This window comes from Equus przewalskii, chromosome 20 (genome assembly GCF_037783145.1).
Source record: "Equus przewalskii isolate Varuska chromosome 20, EquPr2, whole genome shotgun sequence".
NCBI classification, from domain to species: domain Eukaryota; kingdom Metazoa; phylum Chordata; class Mammalia; order Perissodactyla; family Equidae; genus Equus; species Equus przewalskii.
The window spans coordinates 1,102,421-1,124,229 of NC_091850.1; the positions used below are offsets into that span (position 1 = coordinate 1,102,421).

The following is a 21,809-nucleotide window of genomic DNA, read 5'->3' on the forward strand; positions in this document are numbered from 1 at the left end:
TCTGATTCCTTTACTCAGCTCAGCTCAACAGAGAAAACATCCCTTAGAGTGTTTCACTCCCAAAGGCGGTGAAGAACGTTAGACAGTAATCCATTTTCTCAGAGACAAGCACTTCATTTTCTTTTCTACATTTGTTACAATTAAAAAGAAAAGGATAATAAAACACTAGACACAATGCTTGATACTCAGAAAGGACTCAGTGCTGGTGGCATTTATTATTATCCTATTTTTCTTCATTCATATTTGGTGGGGAGTAATAAAGTCTTCCCCTGCTTGTCCATTCAGGAAGGACCACGAGCATCAGTGCCCAGACACATCCAGGTGATGCTCCCCACTGGCCCACAGAGAGATGGCACATTCCTAGGCTTAGATACTGGATTGGAGTCCATCACACTGAGTCATTAACAAGAGATCGGGATTGCTCAGCCTCTGGAGCAGGAAGACAAAAAATTACAGAAAAGCAAATAGCTAGATTGCACTCAACTCCTATGGAGTGTGGGTATTTTCACTCACTTGAGTCCTTACAACTGTCCAAATGCGAGACATCTTAGCCCTCCTATCATATTTCCTCATTCTCAAACAGTCTGTCATGAGTTGAGAGGACAGAATTTTCTGAGGAAGCTTTTTTTTATGGCATTCTTCAGCTCCTTATTCCTGAGGCTGAAAATGATTGGGCTAAGAAAGGGCGTGACAACTGTATAGGTGGTGGCCATCAGGGTGTTACTGTCCATAGAATGAGGGCCCTTGGGCTTGAGGTAGATGATGGAGGCAAAACCGTAGTGCACGACCACCACAGTGAGGTGGGACACACATGTGGAGAAGGTCTTGTGCCGGCCCTCAGCTGAGGGGATCCTCAAGATGGCAGCCACGATGAAGACATAGGAGAGGAATATGAGGAACAAACAACCCATCAGAGCCGTGACACAAACCAGGATCACACCCAAGGTGACAGAAGATGCCTCCTTCCCACAGGACAACTTCAAGAGGGAAAGTACGTGGCAGAAAAAATGGTGGATCGTATTAGACCCACAGAAGGTGAGATGAAAAACTATCAATGTCACCATCATCCCCATGACTGAGCCACCGGCCCAGGACCAGGACACAAGACGGACAAAGCCTCGGGTGCCCATGAGCACATTGTAGCACAGGGGGTGACAGATGGCCACGTAGCGGTCATAGCCCATGATCATGAGCAGGAAGGAGTGGGTGAAGCCAAACGTGAAGGAGAAGAACATCTGGCTGGCACAGGCCACAAAGGTGATGGAGTGATGGGTGGAGAGCATGTCCACCAGCATGCGAGGGGTGACAGCTACAGTGAACAGAATCTCAGAGATGGAGAGGGCACACAGGAAGAGGTACATGGGAGTGTGGAGGCTGTGCTCGCTCCAGATGGTGGCCATGATGAGCAGGTTCCCCAGCAACGTGAACAGGTACATCAGCAGATAGAGGAAGAAGAAGATGGGCAGGAGATGCTGGGGGAAGGTGGAGAAGCCAATGAGGATGAATTCAGTCACCATGCTCCAGTTCTGACCAGGCAAGGATGCTGCGTCTGCTCAGATCAGAAACAGAATGAAGCAGGGTGATTAAAACATAGATTCTAACTGAGATTTGATGGCAATTTAAGAACTTTATACTATTGAACAATTGGCTTAACTTTTCTTGGTCTCACAATCTTCATGCATAGCAAGCAGTAAATCATAATAGTCCTTACCATCAATACAGGGATAAAGATAGAATGAGATCAGCATAATACATGCTTAAGACATAGTGTGACTGCTGGGTTTTACTAGCAGTCACTAAAAGAAATAAAAGATCCCATATTGTAATTATTAAAGACAAGCAGAGTTGGTCAGAGTGGTATTCTCTCGAATGTGTGCCTGTTCAGGAAAACATATATTTGGGTCTTGGGCTTAGAAAAATCTTTTTTCTCTCAGAATCTTTTTCTTTTAACTGATTAACTCATTTATGCTTGTTTTAATACTATTTTATTGGTACGTATATCTGCCATCTTACTTTGTATTTGTCTTTGCTCTTCTGAAGGAACGGAATAGACTGTTTGTAAAGAGAAGGATGGATGACTATATGCCAGGCAAATATACCAAGTGAAAGTTGATGCAGCAATCCTGATAACAGACAAAATGGATTTAAGGAAACAAGAATCATAATGTCTCCATTATGACCAGTCACTAAAAGGAACCAGGAAACCTGGAGAAATGGTCTGAGTACGAAAGAAAGCCTAGGACGTGTCTGCCATTGTGAATTGGAACTTTCCTTGAGTAATGGGCTAATGTTAAGAGGATACAGGAACCAGGTTGAAAATGTGCCCATTGGCCAAAGCTGATCATGAAAGAATGATCGTTGTACAGAGGATGGAGGGTGAAACTACATGATACCATGGGGAGTCGGTCAGACAAATTCGGAAGGCAGAACCTTCGCAGAAACTGGTCTGGTCTCATCAATAAACCAGGTGATGAAAAGGATGAAGAGAAATTCAAGTGACGTAACAAGCAGATGCAATAAACTGTGCTAGATTGGGTCCTGATGTAGATAAACCATCTGTAAAGCATTTTTATGACAACAGAGAAAACTTTGATCATGGTATGAATGATTAGATGTGGAAATATTAAGAAATCATTATTAATTTAATCATTAAGCATATTCTTGTTATTTTGGGTGGGAAGCAAAATATTCTCAGTATTTACATGCATGCTAAAATTTAACAATTACACACATACACCAAGTGATAAAGAAATGATATTTTATAAATGTTAGAAGACCATCTTAGTGAGCAGCATAAATATCCTTAATCTATGAAGCAATACATCCTGGAATATTAAGTAATAATTAAACAACACAACATCAATGAAAGAGATATAAATAGAAATAGCTAAATCAATTATAGATAGATAAATTATAGTTAGATACTTTAACAGATTTCAGAAATGCGATTTGTGGATTATTAGCAAGAATGCAATTAATAATATTGAGACATTAGCTATTGGGTATATTTAGACTCTTCCAAAAAAGTGATTAAACATTGTTTTCAAACACAGAGAGGACTTTTACAAAAATCGACGCTATTAGGACATAAACACATTGTCCATCGTTGGCAAAGTTAAATATTATTTAGATTGTAATACACTAACAATAGAAATTAGGGAGAAGGAATAGCTTTCCAAATCTCTTCTGTTTGGAAGCTAAATTTACCGTTAAATAATCGAATGTTTTGACAGTAAATCAAAAAAATTCAGAAATACTTTAATTAAATAAATTAAGCATTGAATGTCAAATGTTTAATCCAAAATAGTCTTATTTGGGAAATATACACCTTTAAATATATTTATCAGGAAATGAAATCAAGAAAATATCATACTAATAAAACGAATATCAGGTTATTGGAAAAGATTAGTTAGAGAGAAAAAAGGAGAAGATGCCAGTAACAAAACACAAAATTAACACTGGGAAATAACAAAAATAATGGATATTTTTAAAATGACTAAAAATATAATGTGACAAATTTGAATCTATAGATGAAATAAATAAATTCTTAGAAAATATACAATTCCAAAACTGGTGCAGGAAAGACTAGGGGCCCTGGATGTGGAAATAAATTTTAAAGAAGTTGAGAAGTTTTGTCAAGGACTGTCCTTGCCTAATACTGTTGGCCCCAGTGAGTTTGCAGGTGAGCTCTCCTGAACTATAAGGAACAACTGGAACCTTATACACGTTCTTCAAAAAACAGAAAAATATATATATAATCGACTGCAGTCATTTCCTCAGGTTAATGCAATCTCGATTCTAAAGCCAGGTAGAATGTTTCTAAGAGCACACATTTGCATTTCCCCTATCCGTATGAATTTTAAAATCCATCATAAGACGTAACCTAGTCAAATGCAACAGTTTATGAAAAACAGTATATTGTGATCACGTGGTGTGGGAAGATCCCATGAATGAGAAGGATGTTTGGACATCAGAAAACCTGTCATGTGACTCATCATATAAATAAAGTAAAAAAGAAAACTCATATAATCATTACAATCAGCCAGGATGATTGTAAAATTCAACTCCTATTCATGGTTTTATGAAAGGTCTCTTCACTGCATGAAATAGAAGGGGTCTTTCTTAGCTAGATACAGAATATGTACTACAAAATTAGCAAATCCTGTACTAAATGGGGAAACTAGACGCAATGTCTTAGGATCAGGCACAGGCCCAGGCTACTCACTGTCTCTGCTGCTCTTCAGCATGGAACTGGCCGTCATGGGCGGGGCTGTAAGGAGAGGAAAAGAAGGGGCGTCAGGATGGGAAGGGAAGAAACGTGATCGTCTACCCGGAGAAGATCCAAGCGGCAGGACGGGACACAGAGAACGACAGGAGAACACAAAGCAGCCAAAGGTGAATCTGTTTACAAAACTCACAGTCTCACAGTGTTCCTCATGTTGTCACCAGGAATATTCAATCAAATATAGAATTTAAGTAAGAAGTATGGTGACATTTCCCATAGTGACACAAACGATGAGGAATCAGCTCTCAAGCATTTTGATCTCAGGATCCCTTTACATTGAACAGGCAGAGGCCTCCAAGGACTCTATCAATTTTTATCATATTAGATGTTAAAGCTGAGAATCTTTAAAAATATTTAGTGATTAGTATATTTAAAAGAACGATAATACACCACTTCATGTTAATACAAGTAACATGTTTTTAGGAAAGTAATTACATTTCTCAAAACACAGGTAGTGAGGATAGTGGCCTGGTTTTACAGTTTTGCAAATACACCTAATGTCTGACTTGAGGGGAGACAAGCTGGCACTCGCATCTGCATCTTCATCAGTCTGTGGCACACGCTGTTTTGGTTGAAGCATATGGCAAACACATCCCCACACGCAGTTGGAAAACTGAGGACCTGATAGACCCCAGGTTTCCTCGTATGACACTTTGAAATCCTCTGTTACAAAATATCTAATAACTAACCCAAAACATGCAACACCTCCAAAGACAGAAATTTTAACCACTAATAATAATGTAGATGATCTGAATACATGGAATCCCATCTACACTCTTGGAGGGGATGAGCTTGTATGGTTATGATGTCAGTTCTCCTCCTAATTATATCATTGGTGAAATTGCATTTCCAATTCCCGTGAATCGACTATCAATTTAACATTATCCTAAATTTCCTTCTGAAAAGTAAAACTCAGTGCAAAGCTATACTAATTTTCTAAAAATACAGTAAACAGCAGAGATAAGCCGTCCTAGGTATTGAAACACATTATAGAGTCAGAGTCATTTTGAACAATGTGAATCTGGAACATACAATGACGCTGATTAAATTGATTGATTTTCTCAAAGAAATATGCCTGCATTATCAAAATCTAATCTACGATAACGGTGGCAGCAGAAACCAAATGGAAACGATGGACTTTTACTAGTTTATGGTGGGAAAACTGATCGTTTTGTGAAGCAAAGTAAATCAGATTTTCTGCTGAAGACCACATCCAGAGATGTAATCCACATGGGTCAAGACATAAATATGAAATAGGAACTATAAAGTTAACAGGAGAAACTTTAGAAAAACAATTTTGTTGATGTAGTAGTGGAAAAGGATTTCTTAAGAAAAACTCTAAAAGCACAAATGATAGGTGATTCTAAAAAGATATGGCATGCCCACATTAAGGATTTATGTTCAGTGAAAGAGACTTTTGATAAAGTTGACAGGCAGATGGAGAGTTGGGAAAAATTATTTGCGTTGTCTGAAGCTGACAAGGGAACACTATCAAGTATAAACGTGAAACCATTATATCAGGAAGAAGTAGGAACCTCAATACAGAAATGAGGAAGGGTAATGAGCAGATATTTCACAAAAGGAGTTGCCAAGGCATATATAAGTATGCTTGAAAAAAGGAAGAAAAGAGCAAGAAAGAGAGAGAAAGAAAGAAACAGGGATAGAATTTCAAGGTATACTTATCCTATTCCCCAAAAGAGAGAGTGTCCAGTGTTGACGGGCTACGGGGAGAAAGAAACTGTAACACTGCTGGTGGGATGTAGAATGATGAAAATTAAGAATAGACATGCTCAGTACCCCTGTCAGGTTGCTCCTGAGTACCTATCTCATTTCTCAAACCTATCTATAAGGGAACGTGTAAGAGGATGTTCCTTGTAGCGCTGCTTTAGCGGGGGAATGGGACAAGCCTGCGTGTCCACAACTGGGGAGAGGGCAGGTAAGATGTGTTGGACGCAAACCCTGGAGCCCCAGGCAGGAGCTAGATATACACAGAGCAGGGTGAATGAGTCTTTAATATAATATTGAGTGAATAAAGCAACACAGGAAAAACTCTCTGGCATAATTCCATTTGGGCACATTAAGGACATAGCACATGAAACTATTCTGTATGATGCTGTAACAGCGCATACATGTCGTTATTCCTCTGTCAAAACACATAGGACCTGTGGCTGGCCCCGTGAATGAGTGGCTGTTCTCGCACTCCATTTCGGCAGCCCAGGGTTTCGCTGGTTCGGATCCTGGGCACAAACATGGCCCTGCTCATCAGGCCATGTTGAGGAGGCGTCCCACACTGCATAACCAGAGGCTCTTGCAACTAGAATATACAACTATGTACTGGGGGGCTTTTGAGAGGAGAAGAAAAATAAAAGATAGGCCACAGTTGTTAGCTCAGAAGCCAATATTTGAAAAAGAAAAAACCCATAGAATGAACAACACAAGAAAGAAACCTACTGAAAAATATGAATTTTAATTAATAATAATGTATCCACATTGATTCAATGAAAGGAAAAATGGACCACACTATTACAGGATTGTACAACATTTAGCAGCTTCCCCGGCCCCAGTCCACCAATGCCAGTAGCTTCCCCTCCCTCCCCGTGAGTGAATCAACCAAACGTGTCTCCAGACATGTACTAATAATCCGTAGGGTCAGAATCACCCAAAAATAAGAAGGATGACCCAGAAGCTACAAAGGGCATCTGGGCTGGGTGAGAAGCAGGGCTCCAGAATAGGTAACGCAAGAAGATCCCTCCCAAGGCTAAAATTCTCTTTTAAGATGCTTTTTCCTGGCCCTGACCCCACGTCCAGCCCTAGGCAGCACTCCCCACAGCTGTCTGATCCTGCCCCCCTACCCTCGCAGTCCTGGATCTCCTGAGCCTGGGCTGCCTCTCCCGTGAAGCCGCCAGCAGGGGAGGGCATAAGAAGCTCTCCTGCTTGATGCTGTGAGCAGCACACACAGGCAGGTGTGGGTCAGGCCTCGGGGCTCCTCCAGCTGATGCCGTGACCTTTATCACTGCTGCAGCCTTCCAAGCACGCTGCTCCCCAGGGCCTCTCTGGGACGCCAACCTAGAGGATCTGTCCACAGGGTCTGGAGAGGCCAGGAGGGACCTCAGTGGGCCTTTGGGGCCCTGCAGCCTCCACTCAACCTCCAGCTCTGCACACACAGCAAGGGCCCTCTGCTACCTCTCTCTGCCCAGAGAGGCCCCAGCCCCAGCTGAGGGCTGAGGAGCTTCCAGTCTTGGGGAGACAGGGCTGGGTACAGATGCCTCAACTCCTTGGGGTCCAGCTACGGTCAGAGGGAAGGTGGGAGCTGGAGGAACCAGAGTGGGAATCCAGGGCTGTGCCTTGGGTGAGGACAGCTGAGGCTTCCCAGGATAAGGGCAATTTGGAGCTGGTCTTGGAGAGAGGATTCTCTTGGGCAATAGGTGTGCTCAGTGTCTTCTGGACAAAGCGGCAGCCCCGCCTCTCTTCTCGGTCAAGTTCTAGCCTGTCCCTGTTGTCCTGCCATCCAAGCCAGACAGTCGGATGTGAGCACATGCCTCCCTGTGATATAGGAAAACGTAAATGTTTGGTCTCTGCTCATTGTCCCTGGTTCTTGACACTCAGCTCCTAAATCCCTTGGAATCACAGGAGTGATGAGTGTCTTCCATGCTGATGAGATGACTGATGCATGGGAGCCCCTGGGTAGCTTCAGGATGGGGGCAGCACCAGAGATACACAGGCAGGTTCAGACTTGGAACTTTCAGCCCCACATCCAGGACCTCTGGGGAGGGGAGAGGGGCTGGAGGTCGAGTTCATCACCAATGCCGCATGATTTGATCAATCATGCCTTGGTAGTGAGCTCCCCATAAGTCTCCCTAGACCACAGGATTTGGAGAGCTTCTGGGTTGTGAGCACATTGAGGCGCTGGGAGTGTGGTGCACCTGGAGAGGGCAGGGGAGCTCCACGCCCCTTCCCACATACCTTGCCCTAAGCATCTCTTCTGACTGGCTATTCCTGAGTGGTTTCCTCCACAATAAACTGGTAACAGTAACTAAACCACTTTCCTGACTTCTGTGAATCATTCTAGCAAAGTGTCCAACCTCAACAGGGAGGGTTATGGGAACCCCATTCTGTGTAACTAAGTAAGACAGCAGTGTGGGTACCCTGAGCCCCCAATACCTGCCACTGGTGTCTCAAGTGGGCTGTCTTGTGGGACTGAGCCCTGAAACCTCTGGAGTCAGTGCTAAAACCTGGCAGAGCAACCCCTTCACATCAGGCCAACAAGAGGGAAGCCACAGCCAAGCAGGTGGGAAAGACTGAGACACAACCTCCCCACACACTTCTCTCTGCCGTGCAGCAGCCCAAACCAGGAGTTAACTCAAACCCGGAGCTTCTCTCAGAGGAGCGAAGGATTTTCATCCCACATCAGGCACCCAAGCCCTTCAGACCAGCACCTGAGAGATGAGCCCCTAAAACCTCTGGCTTGAAGACCATTGTGGCTCATGCTCACTAGACTCATGGGGCTGATGTGAACCGAGGATCTGCTCTTGAAGGGCCTGTTTGCAGACTCGCAGGCTCCAGGGCCCAGTGCAGAAGCAGCCCTTTGGGAAGTGCCCATTCTTTATGTGAAAGAGACTCATTTCCTAATGTGAACGCATTGGTCTGAGGGGCAGGGGCCTCCAGGATGCTCTCGGGTCAGAGGCTAGTGGGTGCCATCTTCTTCTTCCTGCTCTCCTCTGCCTCACCAAAGTTGGTGGCTGCAATCTTTTTTGACTTTTCATTTCCCTTTTCTTCTTTTCTTTTTTATTTTTCCCTCCTTCTTTCCCACTTCCATCAGCAAGTACTGTCTTTGCACTCTGTGTCTGCCACACTCCCGAGCATCCATAGCTCCCAGATGGGGTCTTCTACACACATCTCATGCTCTGGTTTTTATGCCTGGAGCCTTGGTTTTTTTCAGCTGCCCAGGGGATACCCCTTGATTTCCTGGCTCTGGTGGCCAGGGAACTTGCATTCCTGGGTCCCGCAAGACAGTAACAATAGGAGAGACAGTTCTCAGCAGACTACCACCCCCAGGACACTGCACAGACAGCAGAGTGAAAGCACACAGCCTTTCTGTGAAAGAGGCCTCCTTGCCCGTCCTGGAACTTCAGTCTGCAGGGCAGTCTTCAGGTCTGGCAAACATCTAGAGGCCACGTAAGTGCCCTCATGGAACATGGGCTGGGGATGCCATCTTTGAACTCTCCCTCAGTCTTGCTAAATCTCACCAGTATCTCCCAGAAAGGAGCTTGTACACTCATCTAGACCCTCAGGTTGTGGGACTGCTGCCCAGGGGACGCCTGCAGACTGACTGGCTCTGGGGGCCAGTGGGGCTTACGCTTGTAGCCCCACAGGAATGTACACATTTGCATTCTTTAGAAGCTGCTGCCTGGTGGTCTGGTTTCCAATCAGCCTGAGTCTAGGCACTGGCTGAGATGCTCCCCTTTGGGACAGTGACTGGTCTTGGCACACCCTCAACTCCTGGGAGCTATTAAAAATAAAATAGGCTTCCTAGACAATAACAAAGGTCTGAGAGACAACCTAGAGCTAGAAGCTGGGGCAGAGTTGAACATCTCCTACACAAGGCCAGCCTTCAAGACTGGGAGAGGTGGCTGTTTCATGTAATGCTTAGAAACCAGCACGGAGAGTTAAGCAAAATGAAGGAAAAAAGGAATACGTCCCAAACCAAGAAAAAAGCAGAATCTCAGAAAAGTACCTTAATGAAATGGAGATAAATAATTTCCATAATGAAGAGTTCAAAGTAAAAATCATAAAGATACTCACTGAATTTGGGAGGAGATTGCATGAAAACAGTGGGAACATCAACAAAGACAGAAAATATAAGAAAGTTCCAAGCAGAAGTCACAGAACTGAAGAATACAATAATTGCAATAAAAACACACGAGGAGGATTTGATAGCAGACTAGGTGAAGCAGAAGACAGGATTAGCAAACTTGAAGACAGGGCAGTGGAACTCTCCCAACCGAGCAGCAAGAAGAAAAAAGAATGAAAAAAAGTGAGGCTAGCTAAGGGATTTATGGGACAACATTAAGCAGACTAACACTGAAAGCATAGGAGCCCCAGAAGGAGAAGAGAAAGGTTAGGAAATTTATTTGAGGAAATAATGGCTGACAACTTCCCTAACCAGGGGAAGGAAACAAACATCCAGATCAAGGAGGCCCAGAGAGTTCCAAATAAGATGACCCTAAAGAGACCACACCAAGAGACCTTATATTAAAATGTCAAAAATTAAAGACAGAGAGACTCCTAAAAGCAGCAGGAGAAACACGACTTGGTATATAAAAGGGAACCTCATAAGACATAAAAAGATCAGTCGATTTTTTAGCAGAAACTTTGCAGGCCATAAGGAAGAGGCACACTATATTCAAAGTGCTTAAAGAAGAAATTTCCGACCAAGAATACTCTATCCAGCAAATTTATAATTCAGAATTGAAGGAGAGAGAAAGAGTTTTCCAGACAAGCAAAAACTAAAGGAGTCCACCAGCACTGTACCAGCCTTAGAAGAAAGGTAAAAGGATTTCTTTAAGCTGAAAAGAAAGCACAATAATTAGTAACAAGAAAACATGTGAAAGTGTAAATCTCACTGTGTAAAGGTAAATATATACTAAAGGTAGTAGATTAATCATGTACATGGAGTTTAAAAGACAAAAGTAGTAAATATAATTGTAACCACAATAATTAGTTAAGGAACACACAAGATGAAAAGATGTAAAAGGTGACATCAAAAACATACAACATGGGGGGGAGTAAAAGTGCAAAGTTTCAGAATGCATTCAAAATTAAGGCATCAACTTAAAATAGACTGTTATAAATATAAGTGGTCATATGTAAGCCTCATGGTAACCCACCAAGGAAAAACCTATAGTAGATACATAAAAGATCATGAGAAAGTAATCTAGGCATAAAACTAAATAAAGTCATCAAACCACAAAGGAAGAAAGCAAGAGAAGAAGAAAAGAACACAGAAATTACAAAATCACCAGAAAACAAAGAGAAGAAGAAAGGAACATAGGAATTCCAAAATGGCCAGAGAACAGTTAACAAAATGGCAATAAGTACATATCTATCTATAATTACTTTAAAGGTAAGTGCACTAAATTCTCCAATCAAAAGTCATAGAGTAGCTGAATAGATTAAAAAAGAACAAGACCTAGCTATATGCTGCCTACAAGAGACTAACTTCAGATGTAAGAAGACACAAAGATTGAAAGTGAAGGGATAAAAGAAGATAGTCCATGCAAATGGGAACCAAAAGAAAGGACAAAATAGACTTTAAAACAAAGACTATAATAAGAGACAAAAAGGGCACTAAATAATGATAAAGGAGTCAATCCAACCAAAGGCTATAACATTTATAAATATTTACGCACCCAATATAGGAGCATCTGAATATATAAAGCATATACTAATGGGCCTAAAGGGAGAAATAGACAGCAGTACAATAACAGCAGGGGACTTTAATATAACACTTACATGAATGGATAGATCACCTAGACAGAAAATCAATAAGAAAACATCTGCTTTAAGTGACACATTAGACGAGATGGACTTAGACAGATACAGAACATTCCATTCAAAAGCAACAGAGCACACATTCTTCTCAAGAGCACGTAGAACATTCTCCAGGAAAGATCGTGTGTTAGGCCACAAAACAGGTCTTAACCAATTTGAGAAGACTGAAGTCACATCAGGCATCATTTCCAACCATGACAGTATGAAACTAGAAATCAATTACAAGGAGGAAATTGGAAAACTCACAAATACGTGGAGACTAAATGATATGATACTGAGCAACAAATGTGTCAACAAAGAGATCAAAAACACCTTGAGAAAAATGAAAATGGCAATACAACATACCAAAACTTATGAGATGCGTGAAAAGCAGTTCTAAGAGGGAAGTACCTAGCAAGAAATGCCTACCTCCGAAAACAAGAAAAATAACAAATAAACGACCTAACTTTACAAGTCAAGAAACTAGAAAAAGAAGAACAAAGCCCAAAGTTAGTAGAAGGAAGGAAGTAAAGATTAGAGCAGAAATAAATGAAATAGCGAGTAAAAAGACAATGGAAAAAATCAATGAAACTAAGAGCTGATTCTTTAAAAAGATAAACAAAATCGACAGACCTTTAGCTATACTCACCATGAAAATAAAGAGAGAAAATTCAAATAAATAAAATAAAAAATGAAAGAGATGATGTTACAACTGATACCACAGAAATACAAAAGGTCATAAGAGACTGCTATGAACAATTATATGCCAACAAATTGGACAACCTAGAAGAAGTGGATAAATTCCCAGAAATATACAACTTACCAAGACTGAATCATGAAGAAACAGAAAATCTGAAAAGACTGATTACTAGTAAGGATATTGAATCAGTAATAATAATAATAAAAAAAACTGCCAACATACAAAAGCCCAGGGCCAGATGGCGTCACTGGGGAATTCTACCAAATACTCAAAGAAGAATTAATAACAGTCCTTCTCAAATTCTTCCAAAAATAGAAGAGGAAGAAACTCTTCCAACCTCATTTTACAAGGCCAGGATTATCATGATACCAAAACCAGACAAGGATGCCACAAGAAAAGAAAATTAAAGGCCAGTATCCCTGATGAACATAGATGCATAAATCCTCAACAAAATACTAGCAAACTGAGTTCAACAATACATTAAAAAGACAATACACCATGATCAAGTGGAATTTGTTCCAGGGATGCAAGGATGATTCAACATCCACAAATCACTCAATGTGATGCACCACATTAACACAAGGGAGGATAAAAATCTTATGATCTCAGTAGATACAGAAAAAGCATTTGAAAAAATTCAACATCCATGGTAAAAACTCTCAACAAAGCGAGTACAGAGGGAGCATATCTCACATATCTAAGCCCACAGCTAACGTCACACTCAACAGAGAAAAGCTGAAAGCTATCCCTCTAGGATCAGGAAGGACAAAGACGCCCGCTCTTACCACTTTTACTCAAGTCCTGGCCAGAGAAATTAGGCAAGAAAAATAAATAAATAAAAGGCATCCAGATTGGAAAGCAAGAAGTAAAATTGTCACTATTTGCAGATGACATGATATTCTCTATAAAAAACCCTAAAGACTCTCAAAAAAGTGTTAGAACTAATAAATTCAGTAAGGTTGCAGGATATGAAATCAATACACCAAAATCTGTTGTGTTTCTATATACTCATAATGAAATATAAGAAAGAGAAATTAAGAAAACAATCCCATTTACAATTGCATCCAAAAGAATAAAATACTTAGGAGTAAATTTAACCAAAAGGGGAAAGATCTACACACTGATAACTATAAAGCACTGACGAAAGAAATTGAAGATGACACAAATAAGTGGAAAGATATTCGATCCTCATAGAGTGGAAGAATTAATATTGTTAAAAGTCCATAATCCCCAAAGTGATCTACAGATTCAGTGCAATGCTAATCAAAATTCCAAAAGCATCTTTCACAGAAATAGAAAAAACCATCCTAAAATTCATTTGGAACCAGGAAAGACCCAAAACAACCAAAGAAATCCTGGGAAAGAGGAACAAAGCTGGAGCCATGACACTGCCTGATTTCAGATTATACTACAAAGCTATAGTATCCCAAACAGAATGGTACCCTAAAAAAACAGACACATAGACCAATGGAACAGAATACACAGTCCAGAAATAATCCCATGCATTTATAGTCAAGGGATCTTCAACAAAGGCACCAAGAACACACAATGGGGAAAGAATAGCCTCCTCAGTAACTGGTGCTGGGAAAACTGAATACCCACATGTGGAAGAAGGAAATTGGACCCTTATCTTACACCTACACAAAAATAAACTCAAAAGTGATTAAAGACTTCAATGTAAGCCCTGCAACTGTAAAACTAGTAGAAGACAACATGGGGAAAAAGCTTCTTGCCATTATCCGGGCAATGATATTTTGGATACAACATCAAAAGTACAGGCAGCCAAAAAAACAGACAAGTGGGATTCATCCAACTTCTGTTAAAAAAGAAAAACACCTTCTGTACAGAAAAGGAAACAAGGACCAGTGAAGAGACACCCTATGGAATGGGAGAAAATAGCTTCCAACCACATATCTGATAAGGAGTTAATGCCTAAAATATGTTAGGAACTCAAGCAAATAACTAGCAAGCAAACCAATAACCTAACTAAAAACCTGGCAAAGGACCTGAACAGACATTTCTCAAAAGAAGATACACAAATGGTCAACAAGTACATGAAAATGTGTTCAATATCACTAATCATCAGAGAAATGCAAATCAAAACCACAATGAGATATCACCTCACACTGTTAGGACAGCTATTAGCAAAAAGGCAAAAGGTAACAAATGTTGAGGTGGATGTGGAGAAAAGGAAACCCTTGTGAACTGTTGGTGGAATGTAAACTCTTACAGGCCCTGTGGAAAGCAGTATGGAGTTTCCTCAAAAAACTAAAAATAGAACTAGTATACGATCCCATTTCTGGGTACATTTCCAAAGGAGATGGAATCAGTGTCTCACGGGGATACCCGCACCCCACGTCCACTGCGGCACCATGCACAGCAACTGACACACAGAAACAACCCAAGTGTCTGCTGACAGATGGACAGATACAGAGCATGCAACACACACACACACCTGCAATGTTGTTCAGCCATAAGAAGAAGGAAATCTTGTCATTTGCAGAAACATGGATGAACCTGGAGGACACTATACTAAGTGAAATAAGCCCAACACAGAAGGAAAAAAACCGATTTCGCTTATATGTGGAAGGTTTAAAAAATCAAATATATAGAAGCAGAGTAGAATGCTGGTTCCCAGGGGCAGAGAGGCGGTGGAAATGGGGAGATGCTAGTCAAAGGGCATAAAATCCTAGTTATGGAGGATGGCAAGTCTAGAGATCTAATGCACAGCATGATGACTATAGTTAATAACACTGTATTGAATAGTGGAAATTTGACTCTCAGTTTCTTCAGCTGTACAGTGGAAGTAATTATAATAACCACCTCCCACAATGTTCTCAGGATTGAGAAGACCTTACCTGTTGCCTCCTCAGCAGGCATAAAGTTGGCTATAGGCATTGTTGAAGGGTACCATGTTGCCCTTACACTTAAACATGGCACCTGCATCTCTGGGACAAAGTTTTTGGTGTTTATCTTGAAGGAAGTCCCCCTCTGGTGCATGGGATCAGCCAGGGCTGGAAATGCATTACAGAGGGGTTACTCACACCCTCAGTGAGTCCTGTCCTTCCCAGTCATGGGAAGCACCTACCTCAAAAGTTTCAAAGTCCCCTTTGGTGCCCGCCGTCTGTTCAGGCCAGCTCTGGTCCCTAGATATGCTCCTTGGGCCACACTTGGCCCACAACTCCACGGACGGGGTTCACCTGAAGCCACAAGTAGCTCTGAGATTTGCATCTGTGCCCCGTTGACTTGACATTTCTTTCAAGGGTTTGACTGTGATTTGGCAGCCAAGGTGCTAATGAGGTGATTTGGGGGTTCACTGGACATGAACACAGGCTGAAGTCAAGCCTCTAGCATACATATGGAGTAACGCCAACCCAGGGGTATGAGTTGTGTGTAGACTCATGCCTCTGCTTTTCAGTGTTCATTTTCAAGTGCCATCTTTAGTCTACACTATTCAAAGGGGGCAGGGATGGTGACAGGAGTCTTTTTCCTTGTTCACTCTCTGATGCTGGGCCCCAGTATGATCACCCACAGGTCAGCTCCAGGAGCCACACCATTTATCTGCCCCATCTCCAAGGACAGCCATGTCTCTATCCTTCCAGCGTTTTTGACACCGTCATTCTCCAATGCCAATGGGCTCTTCTGGCGGATGTATACTCTTGCCTGCAATTGATGTGATGACTTTATGGTTTCCCATTTTGGTCTTAGGCTGTGCCAGATGAGGAGCAGATATTCTTTTCACAGTGGGAACACTCCTCTCTGCTGTTCATGTGCCCCTCACCTCTGCTTCCAGCTGGTGCTGATGTGTGAAAGGTCGACACTGAAAGAGATCATCTTCTAGGAATGAAGTGATTACATCCTTAAAAGGTCAAAGATGACATGGTTGGAAGAAGTGTTATCCTAGGCCTATGCCATAAATTTCCAAACAAAAAACCAAGTATCCTTTGAATTATCCTGCATACCCTGGTAAGCCTTCCCTGTGTGGTCATCGCTGACGAAGCCCTACAGCAACACTTGATGGAGCCACTAAGAACCAACGTTCACAGACGACGCAGTGTCCTGAGTGATGGTGTAAGAGCTACAGAGGGAGAACAGTCTATGAAAGCAAATAGAAATGGTTCCATTTATCCATTATTCTGTTAAAGTAGCGTATCATATTTATTGGTTTGCATACTGTGAAACTTCCTAGCATCCCAGGGATCATACCACTGGCTCATGGTGTATGATCCTTTTAATTTGCTGTTGGATTCAGTTTGCTAGTATTTTGTTGAGGATTTTTGCATCTCTATTCATCAGGGATATTGGCCTACTCTTTTCTTTTTTTCTTATTTTATTGCTGTAACGTTGGTTTGCAACATTATATAAATTTTAGGTGTATATTGTACTGTATTTCAAATTTTTTGTGGATTACATCACTTTCCCCAACCAAAGACTAATTGCAATTCATGCCCAGACACATGTGCCCAAACTCCCCTTTCACCTTTCTCCCTCCTCACTTCCCCTCAGGTAAACACTAATCCTATCTCTGTCTCTCTGTTTGTTTGTTGTTGTTGTCATCTTCTACTTATGAGTGAGATCATATGGTATTTGACCTTCTCCCTCTGATTTATAACACTTAGCATAATGCCCTCAAAGTCCATCCATGTTGTTACCAATGGCCAGATTTCATCATTTCTTATGACTGAGTAGTATTCCATTGTGTATATATACCACATCTTCTTTATCTGTTCGTCCCTTGATGGGCACGTAGGTTTCTTCCAAGTCTGGCCTATTGTGAATAATGCTACGATGAACATAGGGGTGCAGATATCTTCATACGTTAGTGTTTTCACCTCTTTGGATAAATACCCAGCAGTGGAACAGCTGGATCGTATGGTAGATCCATTCTTAATTTTTTGAGGAATCTCCATACTGTTTTCCATGGTGGCTGCACCAGTTTTCACTCCTACCAGCAGTGTATGAGGGTTCCCTTCTCTAGTATATAGAAATGCAACTGATTTTGTATGTTGATTTAGTATCCTGCAATGTTACCATATTTACTTATGATTTCGAAATGTTTTTTGGTGGATTCTTTAGTGTTTTCTATATATAAAATCATGTCATCTGTAAATAGTGACAGTTTCACTTCTTCCTTTCCAGTTTGGATCTCTTTTATTTCTTTTTCTTGCCTGATTGCTCTGGCAAGGACTTCCAATACTGTGTTAAATAAGAGTGGTGACAGGGGGCATCCTTGTCTGGTTCCTATTCTTAGAGGGATAGCTTTCAGTTTTTCTCCATTAAGAATAATATTAGTGTGGGTTTGTCACATGTGGCCTTTATTATGTTGTGGTATTTTCCTTCTATCTATTTTATTTAGAGTTTTTATCACAAGTGGATGCTATATCTTGTCAAATGTTTTCTCTGCATCTATTGAGATGATTGTGTGATTTTTATTCTTCATTTTGTTAATGTGCTGTATCACGTTAATTGATTTGTGGGTGTTGAACCATCCATGAATGCCTGGAATAAATCCCACTTGATCATGGTATATGATCTTTTTAATGTATCAGTGTATTTGATTTGCTAGTATTTTGTTGAGGATTTTTGCACCAATGTTCACCAGTGATGTTGGCCTGTAACTTTCTTTTTTGTGTTGTCCTTGTCTGGTTTTGGTATCAAGTTAATGTTGGCTTCATAGAGTGAGTTAGGAAGCTCCCCTTCCTCTTCAATTTTTGGAAGAGTTGGAGAAGGAGAGGTACTAAGTCTTCTTCGAATGTTTGGTGGAATTCACCAGGGACGCCATCTGGTCCTGGACTTTTATTTTTGGAGAGGTTTTTGACGACTGTTTCAATCTCCTTACTGGTGATTGGTCTATTCAAATTCTCTATTTCTTCTTGGTTCAAGTTGGAAGGTTGTATGAGTGTAAGAATTTGTCCGTTTCTTCTACATTATCCAGTTTGTTGGCATATAGCTTTTCACAGTATTCTCTTATAAGCTTTTGTATTTCTTAGGTATCTGTTGTAATTTCTCCTCTTTCATTTCTGATTTTATTTATTTGAGCCTTCTCTCTTTTTTTCTTGGTGAGTCTAGCTAAAGGTTTGTCAATTTTGTTTATCTTTTCAAAGAACCAGCTCTTGATTTCACTGACTTTTTCTATTTGTTTTCTTAGTCTCTGTTTCATTTATTTCTGTTCTGATTTTTATTATTTCCATCCTTCTGCTGATTTTGGGCTTTGTTTGTTCTTCTTTTTCCAGTTCCTTTAGGTGCACTGTTAGATTGTTTATTGGGAATTGTTCTTGTTTGTTGAAGTAGGCATGAATTGCAATAAAATTTCCTCTTAGAACCACTTTTGCCATATCCCATAAATTTTGGCATATCATATTTTCGTTTTCATTTGTCTCCAGGTATTTCTCCTTTGATTTCTTCATTGGCCCAATCGTTGTTCAGTAGTATTTTGTTTAATCTCCAAATATTTGTGGCTGTTCTGATTTTTTCAGAAAAGTTGTAGTTGATTTCTAGTTTCATACCTTTGTGGTCAGAAATGATACTTGCTATTATTTCGATCTTCTTAAATTTATTGAGACTTGTTTTATGGCCTAATATGTGATCAATCCTGGAGAATGTTCCATGAGCATTTGAAAAGAATGCATATTCTGCAGCTTTTGGATGGAATGTTCTATATGTCTCTACTAAGTCGATCTGGTCTATTGTGTTGTTTATGGCCAAGGTTTTCTTATTGATCTGCTGTTTGGATGATCTATCCATTGGTGTAAGTGAAGTGTTAAAGTCCTCTACTATTATTGTATTACTGTGTATTTCTCCTTTATGTCTGTTAATAATTGCTTTATATATTTAGGTGCTCCTATGTTGGGTGCATAGATATTTACAAGTGTTATATCCTCTTGTTGGGTTGTTCCTTTCATCATTATGTAGTGCCTTCCTTTGTTTCTTGTTACAATGTTTGTTTTAAAGTCTATTTTGTCTGATGTAAGTATTGCTACCCCAGTTTTCTTCTCTTTGACATTTGCATGGAGTATCTTTTTCCATTCCTTAACTTTCAGTTTGTGAGTGTCTTTAGGTCTGAAGTGTGTCTCTTGTATGCAGCATATATACGGGTCCTGTTTTTTTCTTATCCAATTGGCCACCCTTTTGATTGGAGCATTTAGTCAGTTCATATTTAAAGTAGCTATTGATAAATATGCATTTATTGCTATCTTGTTACTTTTTTCTGGATATTTTAGTATTTCTTCTATGTTTCTTTCTTCTCTTATGGTTTGATGCCTTTGCTTAGTAGTATGTTTGGCTTCCTTTCTCTTACTTACTTGTGTATTTATTATAGGTTTCTGGTTTGTGATTACCATGATGTTCATATATGATAATCTCCATATATATCAATCCACATTCAGTTGATGCTCTCTTTAGTTTGACCTCTTTCTGAAAGCTCTACTCTTTTACTCCCCTCCCCCCACATTTTATGTTTTTGATATCATATCTAATCTCTTGTTTTGTGTGTGTGTGTTCTTTTCCTTTTTCCCCCAGCTTTATTGAGACATAAATGACAAATGACATTGTGTAAGTTTGAGGTGTACAATGTGTTGATTTAATACACATATATTGCAAAGTGATTAGCCCCATAGCATTAGCTAAAACCTCTGTCATGTCATATAATTACCATTTCCTTTTTAGTTTTTCTTGTTTTCTTTTTATTGAGTTAATGATAGGTTACAATCTTGTGAAATTTCAGTTGCACGTTAATGTTTGTCTTTCGTGTTGTAGGTGCACCACTTCCCCCTTTGTGCCCACCCCCACCCCGCCTTTCCCCTGGTAGCCACTAATCTGTTCTCTTTGTCCACATTTTTAAATTCCTCGTATGAGTGGAGTCATACAGAGATTATCCCTCTCTAACTGGCTTATTTCACTTAACATAATTCCCTCAAGGTCCATCCATGTTGTTGCAAATGGAATGATTTTGTTCTGTTTTACAGCTGAGTAGTATTCCATTGTATATATATACCACATCTTCTTTATCCATTCATCTCTTGATGGGCACTTAGGTTGCTTCCAAGTCTTGGCTATTGTAAATAATGCTGCAGTGAACATTGGGGTGCATAGGACTTTTGGAATTGCTGACTTCAAGCTCTTTGGATAGATACCCAGTAGTGGATCGTATGGTAGTTCTATGTTTAATTTTTTGAGGAATCTCCATACTGTTTTCCATAGTGGCTGCACCAGTTTTCATTCCCACAAGCAGTGCACGTGGGTTCCTTTTTCTCCACAACCTCTGCAACATTTGTTACTATTAGTTTTAGATATTTTTGTCATTCTAATGGGTGTAAGGTGATATCTTAGTGTAGTTTTGATTTGCATTTCCCTGATGATCAGCGATGATGAGCATCTTTTCATGTGCCTATTGGCCATCCATATATCTTCTTTGGAGAAATGTCCGTTCATGTCTCCAGCCCATTTTTTGATCGGATTGTTTGACTTTTTTGTTGTTGAGTTGTGAGAGTTTTTTATACACTATGGATATTAAGCCTTTGTCATATATATGACTTGCAAATATTTTTTTCCCAGTTAGTGGGTTTTTTTTTTGTTTTGTTTCAATCCTGTTTTCACTTGCCTTGAAGAAGCTCTTTAGTCTGATGAAGTCCCATTCTTCTATTGTTTCCCTTCTCTGAGAAGACATGGTGTCCGAAAACATGCTTTTAATACTGATGTCAAAGAGTATACTGCCTACGTTTTCTTCTAGAAGCCTTATGGTTTCTGGTCTCACCTTTAGGTCTTTGATCCGCTTTGAGTTTATTTTGGTGAATGGTGAAAAAGAATGGTCAATTTTCATTCTTTTATATATGGCTTTCCAGTTTTCCCAGAACCATTTGTTGAAAAGACTTTCTTTTCTCCATTGTATGCCCTCAGCTCCTTTGTCGAAGATAAGCTGTCCATAGATGTGTGGTTTTATTCCTGGGCTTTCAATTCCGTTCCATTGATCTGTGCACCTGTTTTTGTACCAGTGCCATGCTGTTTTGATTACTGTAGCTTTGTAGTATATTTTGAAGTCAGGGATTGTGATGCCTCCCGTTTTGTTCTTTTTTATCAGGATTGCTTTAGAAATTCGGGGTCTTTTGTTGCCCCATACGAATTTTAGGATTCTTTGTTCTAATTCTGTATAGAACGTCATTGGGATTCTGATTGGGATGGTGTTGAATCTGTAGATTGCTTTAGGTAGAATGGACATTTTAACTGTTTATTCTTCCAATGCATGTGCATGGAATGTCTTTCCACCTCCTTATGTTGTCGTCCAATTCTCTCAGAAAG

General features: G+C 40.4%; 1 protein-coding gene across 1 annotated transcript; it reads right to left on the reverse strand.

The window, feature by feature from the left end:
* Positions 1–587: 587 nt before the first annotated feature.
* Positions 588–1,532, reverse strand: LOC103545883 (olfactory receptor 10H4-like). The gene has a single exon (XM_070587665.1). The coding sequence runs from the start codon at positions 1,515–1,517 to the stop codon at positions 588–590; it is 930 nt and encodes a 309-aa protein (XP_070443766.1). The 5' UTR covers positions 1,518–1,532.
* Positions 1,533–21,809: the final 20,277 nt, after the last annotated feature.